This window comes from Paramormyrops kingsleyae, chromosome 25, assembly GCF_048594095.1.
Source record: "Paramormyrops kingsleyae isolate MSU_618 chromosome 25, PKINGS_0.4, whole genome shotgun sequence".
Classification (NCBI taxonomy): Eukaryota; Metazoa; Chordata; class Actinopteri; order Osteoglossiformes; family Mormyridae; genus Paramormyrops; species Paramormyrops kingsleyae.
Window position 1 is genome coordinate 23,985,853 of NC_132821.1, and position 24,238 is coordinate 24,010,090.

Sequence of the window (24,238 nt, forward strand, 5' to 3'; positions counted from 1 at the left end):
CAAAACAGAACACAAACGTATCTCTGAATCCTTTGAACTGCAGGACCAATTTCCCCTGTTATGTAATAATGCCATAGGTACTGGGTCCAACAAGCAAAGTGTAAAACTTCAGAGGATTACAGATAAATTACCTTTTTTAAAAAAATAAAAATAATAAAAAAAGTTCTTAATCAAAATCAAATGAGAGTTGGTGTTTCATACAATGTTCAACAAAATAAAAATGAAACAGTAATAAAGCTACCATGCCAAAATATTGCAATGATACAAGAAAAACCTGTTACTTGACTTTATTGTATCGAAAAATTGTACAAAACTCTGTACGCAAACCCACGTGACTAGATCGGGTTTAATCCGGCTACATAGCAGAGACTGTTGGAAGTGTGAAGGTTCTAGAGACGCCACTGTGTGGTGCTGCCCTCTAGTGGATTCCCAGTGGAATAGTGCACTCTTGTCACTGTTGCTGTGACCGACAGTGTGGCACAGGGCCAGAGGATGTCTGCCAGTTATTCTAGGTCACGGCTTATAGTTGAAGACTATGAATCAGCAGATCAGAAAAGACTAGCTCAGCTAAATGGAGGGGAAACTAGAATTTTAACTAAGGTGTGTTTATTATAAAGGAACGGTTCACTCAGATCAATAAAGACAACACTGACAACTTATTTTGTATGTCTGGTTTAGAATACTTCATTCCATATATTTAATCAGCTAAAGTGGTGTACTCCATAAATATGACATTTAAGACTATTCACACATGAAGAGGTTAAAACAGCAGCTTCGACAACAGGGAAAGGTTTAAAAAAAGGAAAATATTTCAGCAGGAGGGAACACGTTTCAAATAAAAAGGGTAACAGTGAAATAAAAGCGAATTCCCTGTATGAAAATCAAAGATAACAACATGTAAACCATTACTGGCAACAAATGTGACTCAAAGTGCGGGTGCTCTAGAATTAAACGGGCAGTTTTTAAAAAAATTATGCAACTATTACACAGATTCTGTACAAAGTGTAGGTACTGGTTAAGTATTACGTGGTTAAATCACAGGAGTATATATGTGATACAGCTCAGAGCATCGGGGATTTCAGATTTTTTTAGACAGTTAAGTGTAGGACACAGTAAGGGATTACATTGCCTAACATGATCAAGAAAGTTGGTATCGTTGCACAGGACTCCACCTAAATCACGGCAAGCTCGTTTAACACCTGGGCGTCAGTAGTCAGAGTCGGCTTACAAAGCTCAGTTACAGCCAGTTTCGGTACAACAGCTCTGGAAAATAAACAGAACCAGGAAGCTGCTCCGGCAGCACAGGAACGCGCTCTGCGGATCACATCGACGCGTCACCGCGAATCTACGCGAGTCGCGAATATCGCAATATCGCGAGGTCCTGCATAACTGCGGAGAAAACATACGCACAGGTACTGGTTGCTACCTTGTTTAATAACGCTCTTTTTTTGGATCGGAGAGAGAGAAATGATTCTTGTTGCCAGCCAAATACAGGGAATAACATCTGCGGATATTACAAAAAAAGGTCGAGTAATTTCTGCTTGTCGGCTCTATTGTTATGGTCCATGCACGTTCAGGTCATTCACAACAGGGTCCCGCAGTAATGGGGCAATGTTTACAACTCGTTCTATGGTCAGCGACCTCCCCCAAAGCGTCTGGTAACCGGCCCCTCCAATAAAACTCTGTTCACAGTCTAAGAATAAAACAGCCATTTCACATTTTATAGATAAAATACAATGTTTACGTTTGTCCTCTCAACTCCCTTGCGTAAATCATACATATTATTATACACAAAAATTTATCTGATTAACTTCTCCTACCACCCAAACGAAGATGCAGTTAAACACTGTTCATTTTACAAAGTAACGTTTTGGTAGTTTTTTTTTTGTTGTTTTTGTTTTTTTTAACAGTGCTCCCGGACAGCCACCTCTGTTGGGGGCGGTCCGTCTCACCCTGAAAGTGATATCTCATAATCACTAGAGGAAGTGAGAGGCCGGCCCACCTTGCGCACGTTCTTGGCGTTGGTGATGCGGCCCACGACGTCCACAGGCTTCTCGAAATAGTGCACCAGGGCGTGCTCGGTCAGCACAGAGGCCAGGAACTGCTCGAAGGTGATGGCCCAGTCCTTGTCCAGGCTGGCGCTGCGCGACAGCCCGTTGCCGCGGCTACCGCTGCTGTCGGTGCCGCTTCCACCGGTGCCGCTACGCACCAGCACGGTATCGTCGCCGATGTCCTCACACTGCAGCTTCTCCTCCAGCTCGTGCGAGCCGGCACTCAGCACCGAGTACGACGACATGGACGTGTCGTCCTTGGTCTCGTCGTCGGAGATCAGCATGGCCGAGGAAAGACCCGCCTCCTTTGGCGACGAGTCTTCCAGCTTCACGTCCTCCATCGGCGGGCTGGACGCAGGCTCTCTGCCGGCTCCGACGTCACGCGACTTGGCCTGTCTGATCTCGACAAGCCCTTCCCCCGCATCAAGCCCTTGGAAGAAGCCGTCTCCCTGCACCCTCGCCGTGGGGCTCCCGCTCTCCTCCTCGTCCTCGTCCTCCTCTTCCTCCTTGCTGCTGGGGCTGATGAAGAGCTTGCCCACCTCACCCATCTCCAGCAGCAGGCTGGTCACCGTGGCCGTGGCGTGGTACAGGTCCTGCTCCATGGGGTCCTCGCTGAACATGTTGTACAGTGTCTTACACAGCTCGATGAACTGGCCCTGGAAGAAGGAGACAGAGCCACTGTGATACACGCTAAATCGGGGCTTCTCACCCCGGTCTGCAGGGAGCCCTAGCCGGTCCAAATTTTTGTTTCCTCCAAGCTCCCAGCTAGAGGTGGGCAGTTCTGGTCCAGATAGTAAAAATCCAGGCCAAGATTTTGTTTCAGCCAACCAGTTGAGTTTAAAGAGTCAGTCACAGAGAACTCAGCTGGTTGGCTGAAACAAAATCTTGGCCTGGATTTTTACTATCTGGACCTGAACTACCCACTTCTGCTCCCAACACACTTTCCCCCATGATCTTTGGTCTTCTTGATCATCTGATTCGTTCAGATGTCCCATAGGACTGGGCTAAGAAACACTAAATTAATAATTAATAATCTTATTCATGGCTCACACAGAGCTCCGAATATCTCGCCAAAATACAAGGCCTGGTTTGCTCTGATATTTGTTCCGGGGGGGTGTAGGACATTGGAGACCTTTGCCAAGGACTCCACAAACACAGGCAGCTGAAAGAGCTGGTGGAACATCAGTCGCCACAGGATCAGGGGGGCTGCCCGCAACACTCACCTGGTTCAGTTTCGGAAGCTCTTTGATGTTCTCCAGCTTAGATCTGGTCTCCTGGTTCCACAGCCTTAGATACGCACGGTAGTCTGGAGTGTGCATCTTTTTCACTGTTCAGGGAGAGCAAACACGGCAGGTGTACCTTCATGCTGTAAAACAGGCCCCCCCCCCCCAGAAATCTACCCCCCAACCCACAGCAGACGCACAGGGAAACTTGTCTGTGTTTCACCTGAATCGCTCTCCTCCGACCTTTTCCCAAACACACAGCGTTTAACTTATCAGTGACCTACCAAACCTACAGCTGGCCAATCTCAAAGGCTGCTAACGCCCCACAGGTAAACAGCTGTAATATCACTGTCTGTGTCCAGTGCACACCTCTACCCACAGGTAAACAGCTGTAATATCACTGTCTGTGTCCAGTGCACACCTCTACCCACAGGTAAACAGCTGTAATATCACTGTCTGTGTCCAGTGCACACCTCTACCCACAGGTGAACAGCTGTAATATCACTGTCTGTGTCCAGTGCACACCTCTACCCACAGGTGAACAGCTGTAATATCACTGTCTGTGTCCAGTGCACACCTCTACCCACAGGTGAACAGCTGTAATATCACTGTCTGTGTCCAGTGCACACCTCTACCCACAGGTGAACAGCTGTAATATCACTGTCTGTGTCCAGTGCACACCTCTACCCACAGGTGAACAGCTGTAATATCACTGTGTGTCCAGTGCACACCTCTACCCACAGGTAAACAGCTGTAATATCACTGTCTGTGTCCAGTGCACACCTCTACCCACAGGTGAACAGCTGTAATATCACTCTGTGTCCAGTGCACACCTCTACCCACAGGTGAACAGCTGTAATATCACTGCCTGTGTCCAGTGCACACCTCTACCCACAGGTGAACAGCTGTAATATCACTGCCTGTGTCCAGTGCACACCTCTACCATCTGAGCAAAAAAATCTGTGAAGTTCTCTGGGCGTCACTGAGTGCCCCCAGTATAAGGAGGCGTCACTGAGTGCCCCCAGTATAAGGAGGCGTCACTGAGTGCCCCCAGTATAAGGAGGCCCATTTAACCCTTCGGGCTCCTTAAATTTCACTGCTGCACATTTCGGACCAGGCAAAGTCTGGCTGTGGTTAATCAGGATTATGCGCCATCGCATAACATTCTACCCACAACCAATATGGTTTCCACCTTCTAGGAATACTGCTTTAAATATCCAGGGAATTGTGGCTGGACAGGTCTACAAGATGATGTGTGGATGTCGCTGAACATACCATACCAGAGAGCACAGCTTCAGGAAATCCAAAGGGGATTTTCACAGCCTGCTTACCAACTTAATTATTGATAATCCACCACCCATCTAAGATGGGGGTCGGACAATTAACCTGCACCGTTTTGGCACCCTGGACTCCTGTAACCTTGCATAGGACAAGTGGGCACAGAAAATAGATGGACGTATCGATTGGGGGGAATAAATAGCAAGAAACTAGAAACTTTCTCCATTTTGTAAAACATTTTCAACATGAAGACAGAACTAATCAAGTAAACAAGGCTGTAATACGTGGTAAACATGAGGTACAGACATACCTTTTTCGGTTTTGAAGGTGACTCTTACAAAACCGTCATCCTTGTCATTCTTAGACCTGGAGTCGAGCCCTGTGGGTAGAGTGGGGCAGTTAAAAGCAGAGTAAGGACACCTGCAGGCACGGACTGTTTGGACGGGGTGGGGAGCGGACAGCTCACGCACCGTGGGACGTCTCGGGGGTGATGTCCTCGAAGAAGTACTGAGTGGCCTCGAATGCCGAGTCCGGCTCCTCCTGGTCATGTGACAGCTCTGTGGGAGGGGGGGAAAAAAAAAACAACAGGACAGTGGCTCAGTTACCCAGAATGCCATTGGACAAATGAAAACATACAATGATCCGTACTAAGCAACCACTAATCCAGTCAGAGTGGCGGAGACCAGCGAAACCTCAAAAATCTCCCATTCACAGAAACCGATAATAAAGAAATCCCTGTCAGAAATAAATATAAGATTGTACAATAATTACTATGCAGAGGCTAGGGGCCTCAACATTATGCCACGTTTACTAATTTAGGAACAGAAGGATGGGTGTTACTGACATGGAAATGAGATTTTTTTTTGAGTGAGAGAAAGAGAGAGAGAGAGAGAGAGAGAGGACGAGACGTCTTTAAAGTTGAATAAGTTTAGCCCGAAAAAACTGTCTGAAATCAATCAGTGTGAAGCCTGTCCACAATGCCCCCCCACCAGCCCCCCTGGCTGCCACATTAACCTGATACGAGTCACCTCTATATACAGCAGGAACCTGCCCGTACGGCTGGCTCAGGAGAGGGGCAGAAAGGAGGGGTGGTCACAGAAGCACACGGCCCTTTTACACAGGATTGGTTGATTCACTGGGGTGAGTTCACGTAGCATATGGACGGACCGCGCCACTCTGCGGGAAGGCCGGGGTCTGCCAGCAGCCTGGTGCTGGCATGGAGGAGGATCAGGAGCGGGGAACTGACCCGAGCTGGGAATCGATAGGCGACCGGCAAGCAGAGGAATGCGCTGGGCATAAAAAAACCTCCACGATCACAAAGGGTGGAGTTTGGTTCTTCAGCTGGTAATCCAGGGACGGGCAGGGGCCCAGGATGACCAGTCAGGCGAAAAAACAGGGCAGATCGAAGCTGGCCGACATACACCAAGGGGGGGGGGGGCAGCATGAACGGTGACACGTGCGGCTGTGGGCGGGGGCTGTCGACTCACCGGGTAGGACGTGCATCTTATAGAGGAGTTTGAGCTTCTCGGTGAGATCGCTGTGACAAAGGACACCTGGAAGCACACGAGCCGAGGGTCAGGGATGCGTCGGAACGCTCACGTCGTCACCCCCCCCCCCACGACAGAACGTACTCAGGCCAGTGACGAACTCCCGGAAGTTGATGAGGCCATCGCCGTTGTGGTCCAGCAGCCGGAAGAAGCGCAGTGCGAGGGTGTCCGAGTGTGCCCCGCTGGCCCAGGGGAAGAGCAGCCCGAAGAGGCCCTTAAACTGCTCCAGGTCGATGCGGTACTGTTCCAGGTAGGGCAGGCTGGGGTCATGCCGGTCCGTGGGGTTGCTGGTGCCTCCCCAGTAACAGCTTGTCAGGTGTTCCGCCTGCGCCATGGGGGGTAGGACGAGGGGGGAGATACGGCGATAAGATAAAAGTCCACCCCTCCCAGGAAAGAAAGGACACCCCATCAGAAGCCTACATCTGCAAATAGGATCTCGGATTTATTCCGTTTATGTACAGCGAGCTGTTTCAGAATTACCCAGCATGCTCTCTGCCCCCGCCGACTGTAATTCAGCGACTGAGTCAAAGCCGCGCTGTACATTAATGTGGCGGTAGGTGGGGGGCCTGGTTTCCCCCGGCGACACGCTAACGAGAGAAGCGTTGCCGGTACTGATCCGGATCCAGGCTGACAGGTGGGACCCGCACGGTGCCACTCGCTGGTATCGTCTCCCAGACGCACAAAACCCACAATCAACTCCAATCCCATCTCCTCCTGGCTTTGGGCCACGAGAAAGGACCCCCGACTCATCGCACTCCTTAGATGCCAACTCAGAAACAAGTCGAGACCCCCCCCTCCCTCCCTTGATGATTCAGGCCCAGTCGCCCACCTTGAACAGGACAAATAGCTCCTCCAGCTCGTCGATGCTGAATGCCGTCTCAGTGACTATGGTCCGGACCTGCGGGAATCCAGAACCAAACCGGTTAGGACCGCTGTGATTCATGCGTCAACAAGAACCTCTCAGATTCTCTTATATCGTATTTATAGCCCAGCCACTACATCCTTCTCTTGTTCCTCAACAACCACTGGAAAATTTAAAAAGCACCATAAAATTGAGACACCCAGTAAACCCAGTAGCTGCAAAATGCCCCAACACTAATTTCTTAAAGAGACAGCAGAAGTAGGATTTGGCTTCAGCTATTCATTGGACCCCTCAGAATTGGACGTGTGTGTTTAAATGGAGGAGCGTTTGGGGGCTTTACCACGTTGCGCTTCGTCGTGTCCTCTATCGTCTGGATCACCCTCAGCCTCTGCTTGAAGCGCATCTGCTCGATCACATCGGCTCGGATCGTGCCAAATTTCTGTTTCGGGAAAAACACCAACCGAAGGTCAACGAGAACCTGGAACGGTTCCTTCCAGCAGACCATCACAATGGTGACCTCTGGTCAACGAATCCATTCTGTCATCCATAGTCACCACATTCCCCATATTTTACTGCGGTATATTACCTTTTTTTTCTCGGATACTTCCTATTTGCACAACTGTTTTCATTTTTGCACTGGTTTTTCGTGCTGTTGTGGGACTTACACACTCATCTGCACTTACCAAATGTCAAGGTTATTTGAACTGATTTGACCCCAGACTGGATTTTTGTTATGACTCTGAAAACCCACGGCTGTACCAGGACAGGAGACACACTTACCTCATAAGAGCTGTGGACCAACTTGAAGATGTCCACTTCCGGGTGGGGCTCCCCGTCGTCGGTCAGCAGGGAGTGAAGGTGCGGGATGGGAGGGAGGGTGCTGTCTTTGTTGGTCACGCTGTCCAGGTACCTGCAACCCAAAGGATGACCCACAGAATCCCCCATCAGTCAGTCACTGACAGGCAATACCGGTAATAATTTCCATTCACCCATTTCAACCGTTTGCATCATTTCTGCTCAGACCGATGACGCGAGAATGTGGGTAAGGAATTTTAAGATTAAATGTTTTGAGGAGAGTATTTTAAGAATTGTTGCTGCAATATGACAGGCAAGAATAGCCCAATGGGCCGGAAGAGATCAAACAAGAAGTGCTTACGGGTCCAAATCCCAAACAGGGTCCTGTTTTCGAACCTCTGAACCAAGGGATTTTCTAGATGGCTAGTTCCGCCAACATGGAATTAAACTCTTACAAAAACATGCTAGATGAGATTCTGAAAATCCAAAATCCCGGTCTCACCTGCCCAGGACGGTCATGGCTTCCCCGTCATCCTTGCAGTTCAGAAGTTTCTCGATGTTGGCATCCAACACGGAGAGCGCCAGCTGGAAGATCACCTTGATGCCCTCGTAGAAGAAGCAGTCGACGACCACCACCGCGCTCTCGAAGGGCATGACGCTGAGGAAGAGTGTGAGGAACCAGGACAACGAGATAGTGGAGATGACGCCCAGGTCCTGCATGCAGTCGTACAGCTGAGGCACGTGGTCTCTGGCTAGCTCCTCAAACACGCCCTGGTCCACCAGCGCCCCTGAACGAACACAAGCACAGCACTTAGAACCCATAGAACGACATGGCAGCCAGAACCAAGGGCGCTTTTCCATTGCACCAGGTACCGTATTTTTGTTCCATTACCTGCTTTTACATAAGCGCTGCATGTGTTCTCTGAGACAATCACAATCATTTTCATTCTTGCTGTTTAAAATCACTCATCGGCGGGTTTGTGAGAAACTTAACTCCTTTTCGCTTTATAAATAGCCCTATATGTATTACAACAAAATCACGTTGCTAGTGCAAGTATATTAAACAAAATAAATTTTAAATTTTGTCATACAATTCTGATCTTTTTGTTGTGATTTGGTTGTGAGACCAGATACAATAAATTTTTTATTTTTTTTTTACTTTATCATTGTTTTGAGATCACAGCTGTTTTCTGTGGCAGGCTATTCGCATAACCAATCGAGAAAGAAACCGTCTCAAGTCCCACCCAAAAGTACCAAAGTAGAACCCCAGCAGGTTTGGCACTTCTGGTGTTGGCACTTGACTGGAAGTCAATGGAAAAGGGAAAGTTCGTGAAGTACCGAGCCAAAAGTACAGTGATTGGTACCGTGGAAAAGCACCTCAACTGTACCCATTGACCAGAGAAGACCAACAGAGACCTTGATACAAGCTAATACCTCTGTACACAGAGGAGCATGAGCGCGTGCGCACACACACACACACACACACACACACACACACACACACACACACACACACACACACACACACACACAGGCCATGGAACCTTATGGCAAGCAGAGGAGGTCAACATAGAGCTTAATACAAGATACACAGGTTTGACATTCTAAGCAGATGTTGACTTTGAAACACCTTAACATGTCTACATTGACCCAAACAAACCGGCATATCCAACGCCCTGGCAGCAGAACTCACCGACCACCCTGGTGTTGTAGTAGTCAGGCAGCATCCGCTCGCATAGCGCCACCAAGAGCCAGAAAGCTTCCTCTTCATTAGCATAGAGCAGCAGCACCGAAGTCACGATATTCATGGCCTGGTGACATGGGGGTGGGTGGAGATGGTGACTGAGCTGGGAGACTGGGAGGTCCTAACTGCTGACGAACCCGAGCGTCATCGCGGAGGCCTGACCTGGCAGTAGCCGATGTGGGGGTTGCGGAAGGCGTAGGCGGTGAGGACCCTCCTCAGCGCGGAGATGCCCATCTCGTTCTGGAAGGCGGGGTGCTCCGGCAGTGAGCGGTGCAGGTCTCGCTCGATCTCCTCCGTGGCCAGGTTGTACTTGCCCCTGGACTTCTCCACCAGCTCCTCGTAGTAGCCGGGGTGCGTGGCCATTTCGTTGATGGCTCCTACGGAGATGGGAAGCGTGGATGTCAGAGATGCCTGGACTTCCAGAGATGTCAGCACATCACATACGGAACTTCTGGGAAAAAAAAATAAGTTACTGACTCTACTTGACTCCTGGTATTATGAAGAGGTGCCCAATGGTGACTGGCGGGGGGCAGGCATAGAGCTTAATCTGCTAAGTGCACTGGGGGGCAGCTCAACAGACGGTTAAATCTAACCCCAGGTGACAAGCAAGATTCATGACAAGCACACAGATCTGAGTGAGAAGTGCTTACCCTAGAGTAGTTTTCACAGAATGTATTTCTCTGAGGTGACAGAAGCCTGACACGGCTCAACAACTCTTGTGCCCCCCCCCACCACCTCGTGCTATATATTTTTCACAGGGCCCTCTCTACGGCTAGCAGAGGTGTTTACCACCACTCAAACAACATATTTGTGTGGCGCCCCCTGCTGGTCATATACAGTCACGACACTTTTTGAGTGGGGCCCCGAAATAACAACAAACCCCCCCCCCCCCCTCCTCTGCCTAGAGGTCGCCGAAGTCCTAGCCTCCCCTGGGATGCGACAGGAAAATTGCACGGCCCCCTCCCACAGACTGAGAGGAGTCTGTCATCATCGCCACTGAGGCTAAGGGCAGCCATAACAGACAAACCAGAATCAAAAGGAATCAGGCAGTTTTGGTGCGTGGAGCACTGGATGCTTAGTTAGAGTAGCTTTGTTGGTCGGGTGCTTTTGTTTGTTAATTGCCACAGCAAATAATAAAACCATTAATAAAAAAAAAAAAAGAACCACACAAGCAACGGAATACTGCAGCTCGGTGACTAATGATAACGACGTCCATGGGAGCTCTGTGTGTCGTGCTGGAGACCGATAAACAGATTAACCAGGTTGGCTAATTGGTGCCGGAGCAGATGGATCCTCCATGCTGGATGCCTGATTTGCAGCGGACAGATGGCTGGGATGCAGCGACGGAGCTCGCATGGGATGCGACAGGCGGGTGTGTCTGCCTGCGCGGCTGCCGGCACACGTCTGGAGACGGGGGCGCTCTGCCGGCCCTCTCGTCATCAGGCCCGTTTCCACGGTAACCCTAGCCGGGCAATGGCACTTACCAGAGAAGAGCAGCCAGAGCTCTCCTCGCATGTTCTCTGGGATGCCCTTGAGCACCAGATCTTTGGTCTTCTCCGTGCGGTACATGCACACACCCTGGCCATATTCTGCAAAGTGGTTCTTCCACGCCTGCTCCTTCAGGAACTCCTTGGCCTGGGTGAGAAGATACAGGGGATCTTCTAAAACTCCTCCCTCTGCAATAGTTCACTAACTTCTATATTGAAAACAACTCAGTTAAGATACTTTAAGCTTATCGCCTTAAAAATAATGGAATGAAATAATCCCCGGACTGGGGTAGCCTTCTTAGGGTTGCTCGGAAAAACTCAAGGATTATGAAGAACTATAAGCAGATGTTGCTGGATGTCTGGTTGGAATGTGTGGGGGCGGGGTTTACCAGCTTGGGGTTGAACTCTTCGGGGGAGCGTCGCCGATACATGGTCATGAGCGCCTGCTTGGCGGTAGACATGCTGTTGTCGTTGAGGTTGAACTGTCGCTCACTCTCGATCTCAGAGCTCAGGCTCCTCTGGGGGCTGCAGGAGATCAAGCTTCCCTGGTGGGAGTAAACCTTTCAGTCAGGGACCCTCCAAACGCATCATAATGCCCAGCATGACATCACGTTACGTCATTGGTGCAAATGTTGGTAGACAAAAGACGAGGGTCAATAGATGAAACGGCAGGCGTGTACATGATTCCAGATAGAAGGACCGGAGAGCAGGATCAGGCGGTTTTCCTGGGGTTAAGCACCATGCACAAAGACCCAATGGTGATATGACTACTCTGCCAGACTAAGGGGGTTTAATTTATATAGCTGATAGCTAGCAGCTTACAACCCGTGTTACAGTGCTTATCCTATCAGTGTTCTGCCTGTGGGATTGCACGTGACATTCAGTGACACTGGTCACAAAGCGTGGCTGTGTGAGATGTGGGCTCACGGTGACTCTAGTAGCTGGGCGGGTCGGCTGTGCTTCTGACCTCATCGTCCAAGCTGTTGAGGCTCCTGGTGACTTCCTGTTCAAAGTAAATCTTGGACGTGGTCTGCTGCAGGAAGTCAGAAATCCGCTGGACCAGGAAGTCCCGGTCTTTGAGGTTGGCGAAGAGGAAGGTCATGCGGTTCTTGGTGCTGATGGACAGAGGGCTGGGCAGTACGTTGGAGCTGTCCGCCTTCTCGACGATAGTCACCTGTCCGAAGAGAAGGGCCTTCAGTACCATCTCCGGGAATGAAAACTAAAGTCAATATGGAGTCATGCATCTATGCATATGCTGACTTGTTGACAGTCGACACCTCAGCATTTGGGATCTGCAGCCAAACCACAAAAAACACAACAGAGATGCGTATCTATAGACGGGCCACGATAGCAATCGCAGCCAAGGGCGGTGTTACTTAGCAACGCCTGTGACGACTGCAGTCTGCTCCACTGCACCGCCCTCATAAACAGGAATTTCCAACCAATCTGGCGATCCTACACATCCTAGTTCATACACTTCTGTTTTGATGCCATGATGCCAATAATCTTGATCTGTACTAGGCCTGCACTCATAACCTAAAAGGAAGGACAAGACGGGACCACCCCCCACCTCACGCAGAGGGATGATGAGGCTGCACAGGGTCTCCTCCTTGCTGGAGAAGCAAATGTAGTTGGTGGAGACGAACATCTGGCCCAGGATGTGAGTTTTGTTGAAGGGGGTCCAGAGGGTGCAGTCTGTGTGTCCGTCCAGCTTCTCGTCCTTGGGCAGGCGGAACAGGGCCCGGTACCGCTCGCTTTTGGCCCTGGCATCCAGGTCCCTGTCAGGAAGAAGGCATCCAGAATGAAGCCAGAAATTTTTCAGCTGACAAACATATGCAGTGTTGCTCAGGAAAAACTCAGACGTCAAAGATCCTGGATTATTTGTTGAGTAAATATCTGGCCCTCTACTAGCTACCAGGAACAAAAATTGACCGGCCTCGTGTGGCACTTGATGTGCCTACAACACTACCATAATCTTTAGTGTATGTCAGCGAGAGCACAGTGCCGATTTCGCTAACCGTTTGAGGGCCGACACCTTCTTGGGAGACTTCTTCTTCAGCTTGGGCAGCGAGCGATCCTGCTCAAAGCCTTTGTTGTCCAGAAGCTGCCTCATGGCGATGTTGGCCAGCTGCTCCATCAGCTTGAAGGTCTCGTTGATGTTGAGGAAGACGGAGAAGACGTGCTCGTTGGACCTTGTGCTCACTTTGATCATGTCTGGAAGAAGCAGGGTGGCGTTTTTCTCCAGCTGAGTGATGTCTGCCCATCGGATGACCAGTTTGGCTGCGGGGGAGGGGCAAAAAGTTCAGATTACATTTTGTTAACCTCTGTAATTGACATGAACCGATTCTGAGGAACACATTTATGAAAGCTACAGAGACCCATCATATAAAACTCTTACTTTCATTTCATCAACAAAGGGCACTTTATTAGGCCAGAAACACCCCTGGCTAATATTAACAATACAAAATGAGCAGGATTCTAACACCACTACAAAAAGATCTCCTATCTTCAGGACTGCACACATTTAATCATCCTGATTAGTCACTGAGAAGCGCTTCATGCTCAACAAGGCTTCTGTTTTCTGTATCCAATGTAGTACTTTTCGCACGTTGAATCAGTTTTCTGAATTTTCCTCCCATAAACGTAGCATTAGCCTCAGCCTTGTTTAACAACTCCAAACAGCCCTTGTGTATTACCAAGCACTTGTGTGGACTATTATACACTTCTACAGCACACTCAGTCATCCTGGTCAAACAGTCCAGAGCAGGAACATGGCTCTATCTGACTCTGTCAGACTAGCCTCACTGGGTGACCTGGATGTACTCGCCGCTACATAACACTGCCAATAATACTATTACTACGAGGCTAACAGCGTTAGCGGAGGAGCCTCGTACTTAACGATGGCGTTTTACAACTGCTGCATCTTCCTAATCCCCAGACATTTAGCCCCAATGCTTTTCTTTAGCTAATGCGTTTGGCTTCATTGCAAGGTCTAGTTATTCAGATACACGAGGCCAAGAGGATCTCGAAAATCAGCATTTTATACAGTTTTTAGAAGTGCCACGTTAGATCATTTTCATGCTCACCCAAAGAAAGATCTTACTGATTACGTGCTTGTAAACAGGGACGGGATTGTGGTTTCGGGGGCCCCACTCAAAATGTCACTGCGGGGCCCCCGACCTTCTCTCATTTGTTTCAAAAAACAAATAGCTAGTGAGTCGACTCAGACGAGCATAGCTAGCTAGCGGATTAGCAGAACATGCCGATTCAGCATCTCCAAAATAAAGAACCTGTTTGCTACATTGTTATTGTAGTGACCGTTTTTGGCCAACAGGGGGGCCCAAACCTTGGGGGGATGCATGCAAACTAGTGTGTTTGAGTGGTGGTAAATACTGCCTCATGACCATTTGGAAGAGAGAGACCACTGCCAGCTCACCTTCCTTCCCCAACAGGTAGGAGTAGAAGCAGAGATGGTTGATGCTGAGGTACAGCCAGCCCTGTCGGGGAACCTTGCCCTTCCAGTAGCTGCAGGAGTAGTAGTTGACCAGCTTCTCCTCCTCGGGCATGCCGAAGAGCTTGCGGAACTTGGAGATGGCCTCCTTGAACTTGTCCGTGTCATCGTCCTCCCGGATGTCGTGGTTCTTGTTATACTCCGCTATGATACCCTGAAGGGAAGCCACCTCTTTGTCATTCTGAACATCATTTAGCTTTTAGATTTTTCTGAAGGCTCCGTCATGAAATAAAGAACAAAGAGGGCCGATTCAGTCGCAGTTTCTCAGCACGCAACCGAAGCTTCCAGAGACCCCGTTTTAACTCCTGAGCAGATATGACACACTCAGCTACCCCCGAATGACTTTGTAAAGAAACAAGCGGAACTCTGCTGAGCATCAGAAACTCCTGGCTCCACAATGAAGCTGCGCTCTGCTCAACAGGAAACTTACATTGCATTACAACTTTTGCATGCTAATAAAAAAAAATACATCAAGCTTACATTACGATTAACATACTAGCATGTTAATATATTTTTTTAATTAATTGGAAAAAGAAAGTAGAAAGAAATTACAACCACTATATTGTAATATGGGGGGAGGGGCATTTTTCGAGCGTAGCCAACAGCATCCACCTACCTGAATCTTGCCCCTGACGAATGTGGTGATGTCATTCTCATTCTCGAAGATGGAGAGAGTCTGCAGAAGGTTCTGTTCCAGCCACTCCCAGTGTTCTGTAATCTCTTTCCGTGAGCTCCCTGGAGGCAGGGAGATGGTGTTATGGGGTGATGGGGCAGGGGGGGGGGGGAGCAGCGTACAACCTCGTGCTCAGCACAAGATACGCCGCGAATGCTTAATCAGAGCCAGCCTCCACCAAGTAAACACTATGTTTATGAACTCTGCCCTAGATTTAGGAACCTGATCGATGCGTTCAGGCCACTTATCACAGCAGATACATTGTGTCTTCTAAAGTCAGGCTAGAAGTGACAAAGCCTTTGCTTTCCCGAAGTTAATTACTTGTTTTTTTGGCATCAGGCTGTGCCTAGCAGGCTCAGAAAAAGCAGGAGACCAAAGAGAGATAGTTAGAGTATCCAGACTCTCCTCGGCTGCAGACATGGGGCAGTGTATTCAGCTTATATTAAAGGTTTCTGTGACTGGAAAACCCCAACCCCCCCGGTCGCCATTTTACAGCCTACAACAGCCCCCCTGCCTCCCGCCTCCATTTCAGAGGAACACGGATGTTAACAGCTCCCTTCTGCTGATTCGGCCAAAGTGCGGACGTGAAACAGGACCGTGAGGTTCAAGACTCAACACCCCCCCACCCCCACCATTCAAACCACCATCCCCCAGGACTCGGTAATGCACTCAGGGAGGGCTGAGGCGATTTCTGCCCGTGAAAAACGGTTACTGTAACAGAAGAGAGCTGAAGGAAAATACGAGTATGGCAGGGAATGTTCCGGAAGCTTCCGGCCTCCGTATAAATTGGGATGTCCAATGAAAACTTCAGCTTTTGTTGTTAATGTTGACTGCAGCTGAGAACGACCTATGAGCTTAACATAACTTGACGGAATATTGAGCCGTTCCTGAAGTCGGCTTTCAGGGTCGAAGCAGCTCATCCCATCCGGCCCCGTGCTCGCAGGCACACGCGAAACCCAGCGACCCATCGATCAGGATGTTCCTTAACGAGAGCCGAAGTCGGCTGCTCTTCTCCGACTAGGCGAAATTGATTTTTGTTTGTATTCGGTTTACCGATATTATCTCTAAGAGCCGCCTCGGGTGATGTAACGGTTGGCATTGAGAAATTAGCGATACACAGGCACGGTGGATGGGATGGGCGTAGAAGCGATACTCACCATGAGCAATCGTCCAGTACACGAGGGAGTCTGGCGTCTGATACAGGATCCTGTAGGGGGCGACCCGAGCACTGGAGTCCAGGACCACGTCAAGGGTCCCCACCAGCAGACCTGAGGGACGAGCAGAGATAGAGACGAGGAAAGTAAATCCATCCATCCAAATTCCGACCACTTATCCAGGTTATGGAGGAGCAATGCGAGACAACACAGGGAACAAGGTTGGGGGTGATCTGCAAGGGGGGGGGGTAATCGATTTTATGGAGAAATAAAGGACTTGAGCTTCTAGAAATGGCCCAACGGAGCTTTTTAGAACCTGTAGGCGAGTTTTCCGGGGCTTGAAATTACTTTGGAAACACTTTGGCATCCTACTGTGAATTGAACAACCTTGTTTAACAATTCAGCAAGAAGAACGCAGGCCGGGGACGGGCGCACTCTGGACAAGGCTGCAGTGCTGGAACGGGAGCTGCCAGGAGGGTTGGGGCGGCGCTGAATGCCCGAGGGGGGGCTGTGCCCCCCACTCGCACTGCATACCGATTTTTACATAAAACCAGCTGACAGATGCACAAGGGGAAAAAAGCCCCATTGAACCAGAAGAAAAAATCAGAAGAATCTCAACCCTTCTCTCAGCTTTGATCACAGAAAAAGGTTCAGCCTGGATCAGGACAGAGCCAGCGTCCACCTGGATCAGGACAGAGCCAACGTCCACCTGGATTAGAACAGAGCCAGCGTCCATCTGGATAAGACGACAGCCAGTTACCGCCTGGATCACAACAGATTCAGCATCCACCTGGGTTATAACAATGTCACAGAGCCAGAATAGATGTCCAGCTGGACCAGAATAGAGCCAACATCCACCTGGACTCCAACAGAACCCAAGTCCACCTGGATCAGAAGACAGCCAATGTCCACCTGGATTAGAAGGCTTCAGAAATGCAAAGGAATATGCAGTATTCTACATCTAAACCACCAGGGGTGATTCGGCTAATATGCTAGCAGCTATTCCAGCTCTCAGAGGCCATCTGGTCCCCAGAAGCTTCCCCATCATGTCACAGCATCAGTTTGACAATCCCATGTGAGTCTTACTGGGGGCTCTCATCAAAAGAGGGGAAGATTTTTAATCCATGTACGACAGCAGGAGTGCTACTGAACCCATAATGAAGATCTCAAAATAGGATTATGTGAATCTGGGGGCGAGTTCCTCTCTGAGTCTTCAGAGAGGGGCATCGATTTTCCATGCCAGTGCCAAACTAAAGCCAAATCCCATCAGGAGATGACGAGCACCAGCACAGCTGCGCTAATTGGGGGCAGGAGAGCGACCCTGGTGCCGCTGGGCTCAGCCGGGTCCCAAGCGCGTCGGCTTCCCTTTAGAACCACACCAAGCCACCCAGAAACTGCACCTCGGCAACCAGAACGCGGAGCAGCACGGCCCACGGCACCTTTCAGAGCAGAGTGTGGAAAACAGCTTGTTTTTAAACTCCATCCGTAATTATTACATGGAAAAAGTAGTTCAAAGCTGCCAAATCAAAGTGGGGGGAGCGAGAGTGTGGCTAAGAGAAGATTAAATATTAAAGGGTATTTGGGGCCTGTCTGAAAAGAGCTGTTCTAATTGGATTCCGTCTTAGAGCCCTAAAGGACAACTGCTGCGAGCTTTTCTGCGTCCGGAGAACAAAGCAGGACCAGGCTGAATGGAGACACTAATCAGCACTGGGGCCTGGTTGGCCGTCAGCGTGCCGAGGACGGAAGGGGCCGAAACGGACCCCAGACCGCATGACTGCTACAAGCAGGACGCCGGTACCGAAATCCACCCCCCCAACTGACAAACCCGCCGATTGTGTCTCGGGGCCGTTCCTGAAAAGTCCGAAAAATGCTGATCAGGCCAAGGCTACTTGTGAAAAAAACCTACAGGAGTCAGGAACACTGACCTCAGTGTCTCTCTCCCAAGGGCAACCTTCTGCAGTCGTTATGGATCGGATAACATGTAAACAGACGCCATCTTGCCTCCAAAGCCACCCTCTGACCTGCCGAATCAGCCTTTCAGTGGATATTGCCCCGAAACATCAATGAGTCAAAGACTCACACCCATCCACAAAAAAACCATCACAAGGAATATCAGTCATGGTCCTACGGATTAACAGCCTGCAAAAAACTCAGCAAAGTTAAAAAAAAAAAAAAAAAAAACCCACAAAGATCAGCAGATCAACACGTGGTAAATAGGGTGCAATTCGCCTTCAAAAGGTTTAACACAAGTGAGAAAACCAGCAGTTGCGCGAAGTTGAGTGAAGGGGGTTCACCTCTGAAGGCAGGCTAGGCTCTGAGGAAACCTCAGAAAAACCGTGGCCATTTTCACTCACAGAACAGAATGAAACTTGCCCAACAGGAGGCAGGAGGCTAAGTAATTATTCTCCTCTACGTTCACTCATCCGCCAGACGCTGATGCTAAGCAACTTCACGTCAGTTCATTAAACAAACAAAGGGAGCTGGCACAGGCGCAAAATCGCTAGGCAGTTGACTCCGCGCTATGCTGCCTAGCGACTGCAATGCCGATAATTTCATTCTGGCATGAAACGGGTCGCCTGAAACAAGCTTGTCAAATAAAGAGATTGACACCTACGGAGGGTGGGGCGTGGCTCGGCGGGTTAGGACGCTGTGCCTGTGATCGGAAAATTGCCGGTCCGAATTCCAGAGTCGGCAGAGTGATGTCACTGTTGGGCCCCTGCGAGTCACTTAACCCCCAGATGGTCCAGGGACTGGCTGGGTCTGCATTCAGTTGTACAGGATAAGAGCAGTAGACACTGCTAGTGCACCCTGGGAGGTCACTTTGAAACACTCACGGTCAGGTTCAGGGAATGCTGCCCGATAGCAATGAATCAGGTTTTAACGCAGAGCACAGAGGCCGACTCTGACCATGAGGTGGTTACAGGAATCAGGATTTAACGCAGAGCACAGAGGCCGACTAACCACAGGACGGTTACAGGAATCGGGCTTTAACGCAGAGCACAGCGGCCAACTAACCACAGGACGGTTACAGGAATCGGGCTTCAACACAGAGCACAGAGGCCGACTAACCACAGGACGGTTACAGGAATCAGAATTTAACGCAGAGCACAGAGGCCGACTCTGACCATGAGGTGGTTACAGGAATCGGGATTTAACGCAGAGCACAGAGGCCGACTAACCACAGGACGGTTACAGGAATCAGAATTTAACGCAGAGCACAGAGGCCGACTCTGACCATGAGGTGGTTACAGGAATCAGGATTTAACGCAGAGCACAGAGGCCGACTAACCACAGGATGGTTACAGGAATCAGAATTTAACGCAGAGCACAGAGGCCGACTCTGACCATGAGGTGGTTACAGGAATCGGGATTTAACGCAGAGCACAGAGGCCGACTAACCACAGGACGGTTACAGGAATCGGGCTTTAACGCAGAGCACAGCGGCCAACTAACCACAGGACGGTTACAGGAATCGGGCTTCAACACAGAGCACAGAGGCCGACTAACCACAGGACGGTTACAGGAATCGGGCTTTAACGCAGAGCACAGCGGCCAACTAACCACAGGACGGTTACAGGAATCGGGCTTTAACGCAGAGCACAGAGGCCGACTAACCACAGGATGGTTACAGGAATCGGGCTTTAACGCAGAGCACAGAGGCCGACTAACCACAGGATGGTTACAGGAATCGGGCTTTAACGCAGAGCACAGCGGCCGACTAACCACAGGACGGTTACAGGAATCGGGCTTTAACGCAGAGCACAGCGGCCGACTAACCACAGGACGGTTACAGGAATCGGGCTTTAACGCAGAGCACAGAGGCCGACTAACCACAGGATGGTTACAGGAATCGGGCTTTAACGCAGAGCACAGCGGCCGACTAACCACAGGACGGTTACAGGAATCAGGATTTAACGCAGAGCACAGAGGCCGACTAACCACAGGATGGTTACAGGAATCGGGCTTTAACGCAGAGCACAGTGGCCGACTAACCACAGGACGGTTACAGGAATCAGGATTTAACGCAGAGCACAGCGGCCGACTAACCACAGGACGGTTACAGGAATCAGGATTTAACGCAGAGCACAGAGGCCGACTCTGACCATGAGACAAGAGGCTCCCTGGCGCACGGCTAGCTGGGGACACGACTGCCTGACACGGCCGAAGAAAGAGGAACAGACCAGATTTTCCTTCAGTATTTTGAGGAAACAAAAGATCAAAACGGACATTAAAGCATCCTACAATATTGCCTGCTTACATAAACCTGTGGAGATCATTAATCTATAATCCAAAATACAACTCTTCACTTTGCCTATTCTAACATATTTCTCACCATTTCACTTAAAAACACCCCCATATCTAATTTCTTCTCTGTATACCGATTAACTTTGTTTAATCAGTTCTTGTGGAGCACAAACATATTTCCTTCTTCCACAAAGGGGATTAAAACTCTTTTAAATTGATTTTGGATTACTTGTTTTTACAGATAACAGGACAAATGATTAGCTAGCTAGTTTCAGCAAGTCCTTCAGAGATAAGCTTAAAACTAAGGATTATGATTTTTAGCCGTTTAGTTATTTAACCTATATTTTTAAAAGGTAACGTTAAGCTTGTTTGTATGGCAAGGGCACCCAAGCCACAGAACCACCTACAAGGAGGTGTTTCAGGGTGGGGGGTTGAGGACAGGCTTGAAGGTCACACCCCCCCCCCCTCCCCGTCAATTCAGCTCCGAAGTGGCCAGATGCGACACCACAAGGTGGAAATCAAAACACAGCCCTTGTAGAAATTTCCTCTGACATTTCAACCACCCCCCCACACCCCCACCATCGGCAGCTGCCCATCACTGGGTCATCCGCCTGATGCATTTTTTTTCCCCTCCTCTCGGTTGGCACGGAAACGCGGGGATGTTTCTGTGGGTGACACAACTCCTGAACTGGGTGCTAAGCACAAAATGGTCCTGGAAAAGGGTCTATCTGGTCTGGGTAAGAGCACCAGCCAGAATATTCCGGGTGGGTGGAAATGTGCCAGCATTTAATCTACTAAAACACAGAATGCATGTACAGGGTCCCGCACATGTCATTAGCGATGCCAACGTGCTTCCGCAGTTGTGGCTTCCCTTGTGCCATACGTGGGCAGAGTGTCTCTGATGCCAAACCTTCCCGAAGCCCGTGCCAGTTTCCTGTGCCTCCCTCCCCCCTCCCATCCCCCTCGGCTCACCCCACAGCACCAGCTGGCACTCGGAGAGCCAGCTCTAAATTTACATAACGGTGACATAATGCCCGGGGCCTTGAGCGCACTGCTCCGCGATGCGTCTCGGAAAAGGGGCCGGTAGAGAGACCGTCGCTGGAGATCGGATGGCCGGGACGATTTTTAAGGCCTTACCGCAGAAATCAACCCGATGATTCTCGGCTGAGGGAGTCCTCCAGGGTTAGAGACACATTCTGAGGACACATACGAGGCCTGACTGTACAAACCGAAGACAGTTTATAGCTAGACAGCAGCTCCAGACAATCCAGGACGGTAATGTCCCAGGCCCCGAAGACAGCCATGGTAATAACCCACTGCACTTCTGAACAAGGCGCTCACTAAATACACTAAGTCCCCATTATATCATTCATCTCAGTCACTGCAGATTGACTCTGAAATTAAAATAAGTGGCTTATTAATTCATTCCTCACATCATCATTAACACTATGGATTTGTGTCCCAGTCCCTCCCCAAATTTATGGTGAAATTGTTAAAATGGGACACCGGGCAAAATGGGACAGTTAAACTTTGCAGTAGTAGTACTTTACTACTAATACTTTATTTTCTCTCCTATATGGTGTTCAAGGGGCATTGATTTATTTAGAATAAAATGGCATCAAGTTGGGATTGAAGATATTGAGACGATTCTATACATTTTTCCAGAAAGCAAATTTTCAGAAAGTGTGCCATCTTAACAAGACTCACCCTAGGTAACCATTAATGATTTTGTAACTATTGACAGTTTTGCTGCCTTAATCAGTGTGTTTCCCAGAACCTGAGTAGAACAAAAGCAATTTTGGGACTTTCTTGTGACAAATTTGGGTCTCAGTTCTGCTGACATCCTTCATTTAAGTCACAATTATTGTGGCTAGTTCATTGACTTTTCAATCTTCTATAGGCTCTCATGCGTGACGTGAAGCTCTGCCTGGTCTCAGAGGAATCATATGTAATCAGTAAACACAGAGAAGAGGAACAGAAGCTTTTACCAGCGTGTTTTGGACCTACTGCAAGTTCCAATTTCAAGGTGACCGACCCGGGATAAAGAAAATGATTCAGCATGTATTTCGGCAAGGATCAATCCTCCAAAAAGCCAGGCCGTTATCATCAAACCTCAGGCGTCTTTTCAATCTGCTAATTTCAGCTGCTGCCACTTATGTCACGTTGCTACCAGATAGAGGTGGCGGGGCTTAACTGTCCCACTGATGTCCCATTGATGTACCACAGACAAACATGAATCATCCGGGCCCTAAACACGCCCTCTGGAAAGACAGATGGGGGACGCACATGTAGTGTGACAGCGACATGAATCTGGGGACGCACCGGAGGTGAAAGGACACTCTTATCGCATGAAAAGCTGATCATTCCTGGCTCTCCTAACAATCAAAGGGGAGACGCCTGGTGTTATTAATAGAACCGCATCAGCCCTGCATCAACGCCTACACGGGCGGCCTGAATCTCCAAACATGATCGCTTTCCTTACAGTTGCATGTATGCCTAAATCATGACCGATGTAGCCAAACGAGATCTTCTGATGTTACACTAAACTATACTGAAACGACGAAAACAGCTTAAGAAGCATAGACCTTGCAGGCTGCGTGCATTTGACCCGCCGCAGTGAGACCCTACAGTTTATCCTGCAGAGTGAAATGAGTGTTTGGGGGTCAGTAGTATCTGTTTGACAGCTATTACGCAACCGTCAATATCAGAAAGCCTGCCTGCCTACTCATTGAAACACCAGGGGCTGAAAGAAAAACGAGCCATTCATAGCTTTGCAATTGTCCTAAATATAAAACGAGTGTTAAATAATTGATGGTTGAGAGTTGCTGTTGCTTGCTTACCTGCGAGACCTCCTCCACCTCCGCCGTCCCCATGGCCTTTCCTCTTCTGCAGGATGAAGTATGGATTTGCTCTCTCCGTGATCCATAAAGCGCTGGCCAGCAGGACCTCATCTGGGTTAACCCACATTTTACCCTTTCGTCAAGAGGGCATTAAACCGCGGCGATCCCTCTTTGCCAATTTTGTATTTATTTGTCCAGCGGAAGAAAAAAAAACACGCGGGGCCACGGGGGTATTAAAGAAATCGGCCGAAAAAATATGTTTTATCGATATTGATCGCACTGCGATGTGCAAAGCGACATGGCTATCTTGATAACCGAAGACATTAAGGTATGACAAAGCGTATTCAGATCGCAAAGCTATAGGGATAAAAATCAGAATTAAAAGAAATTCAAAAATGAGAATGATCTTCAGCCTGAAGCCGCAGGCATCTGCACATCACCGGCGAGAAATGCGCTCAGATCCGCCCGACGGTGGGCGATCGGCTGGCGGAGCCGGAGCCCCGGCATTACAAAGCGCGTTTGTGGAGCACCTCCGTAAGATAGGTACGGAGCGTAGCGGCGATCCAGCCGGACCTTTGTGCGCAGGAGAGCCTGTCGGATGCCGCCACTGCGCCGTATCTCACAGCCGCTTAATTGTAATTATGCAACCGCGGAAAGGCCGATAAGAAACGTGGGACTCCGGCACCGACAATCGACCCCGCCTCCCCAAAACAACAAGCAAATAACGTTTCAAGGGAACAAAGCAATTTCCACCTAACATACCCCCCCTAATCGCCAGCGCCGCACAGCCGCGCAGTATCAACAAAGCGCGTCATGGGGCGGCTACGT

The 24,238-nt window shown here is 49.4% G+C and overlaps 1 protein-coding gene across 1 annotated transcript; it reads right to left on the reverse strand.

Annotated features, from left to right (window-relative positions):
- Positions 1 to 272: 272 nt before the first annotated feature.
- Positions 273 to 24,238, reverse strand: LOC111837402 (TBC1 domain family member 9-like). The gene is made up of 21 exons (XM_023799431.2): positions 23,411 to 24,238; positions 16,329 to 16,439; positions 15,115 to 15,233; positions 14,424 to 14,652; positions 13,006 to 13,267; positions 12,558 to 12,765; positions 11,955 to 12,161; positions 11,377 to 11,532; positions 10,985 to 11,135; positions 9,663 to 9,877; positions 9,450 to 9,567; positions 8,259 to 8,544; positions 7,742 to 7,871; positions 7,302 to 7,400; positions 6,929 to 6,997; positions 6,184 to 6,424; positions 6,040 to 6,105; positions 5,023 to 5,109; positions 4,863 to 4,931; positions 3,275 to 3,378; positions 273 to 2,707 (listed from the first exon to the last, which is right to left on the reverse strand). The coding sequence occupies exons 1-21, from the start codon at positions 23,535 to 23,537 to the stop codon at positions 1,949 to 1,951; spliced, it is 3,813 nt and encodes a 1,270-aa protein (XP_023655199.2). The 5' UTR covers positions 23,538 to 24,238; the 3' UTR covers positions 273 to 1,948.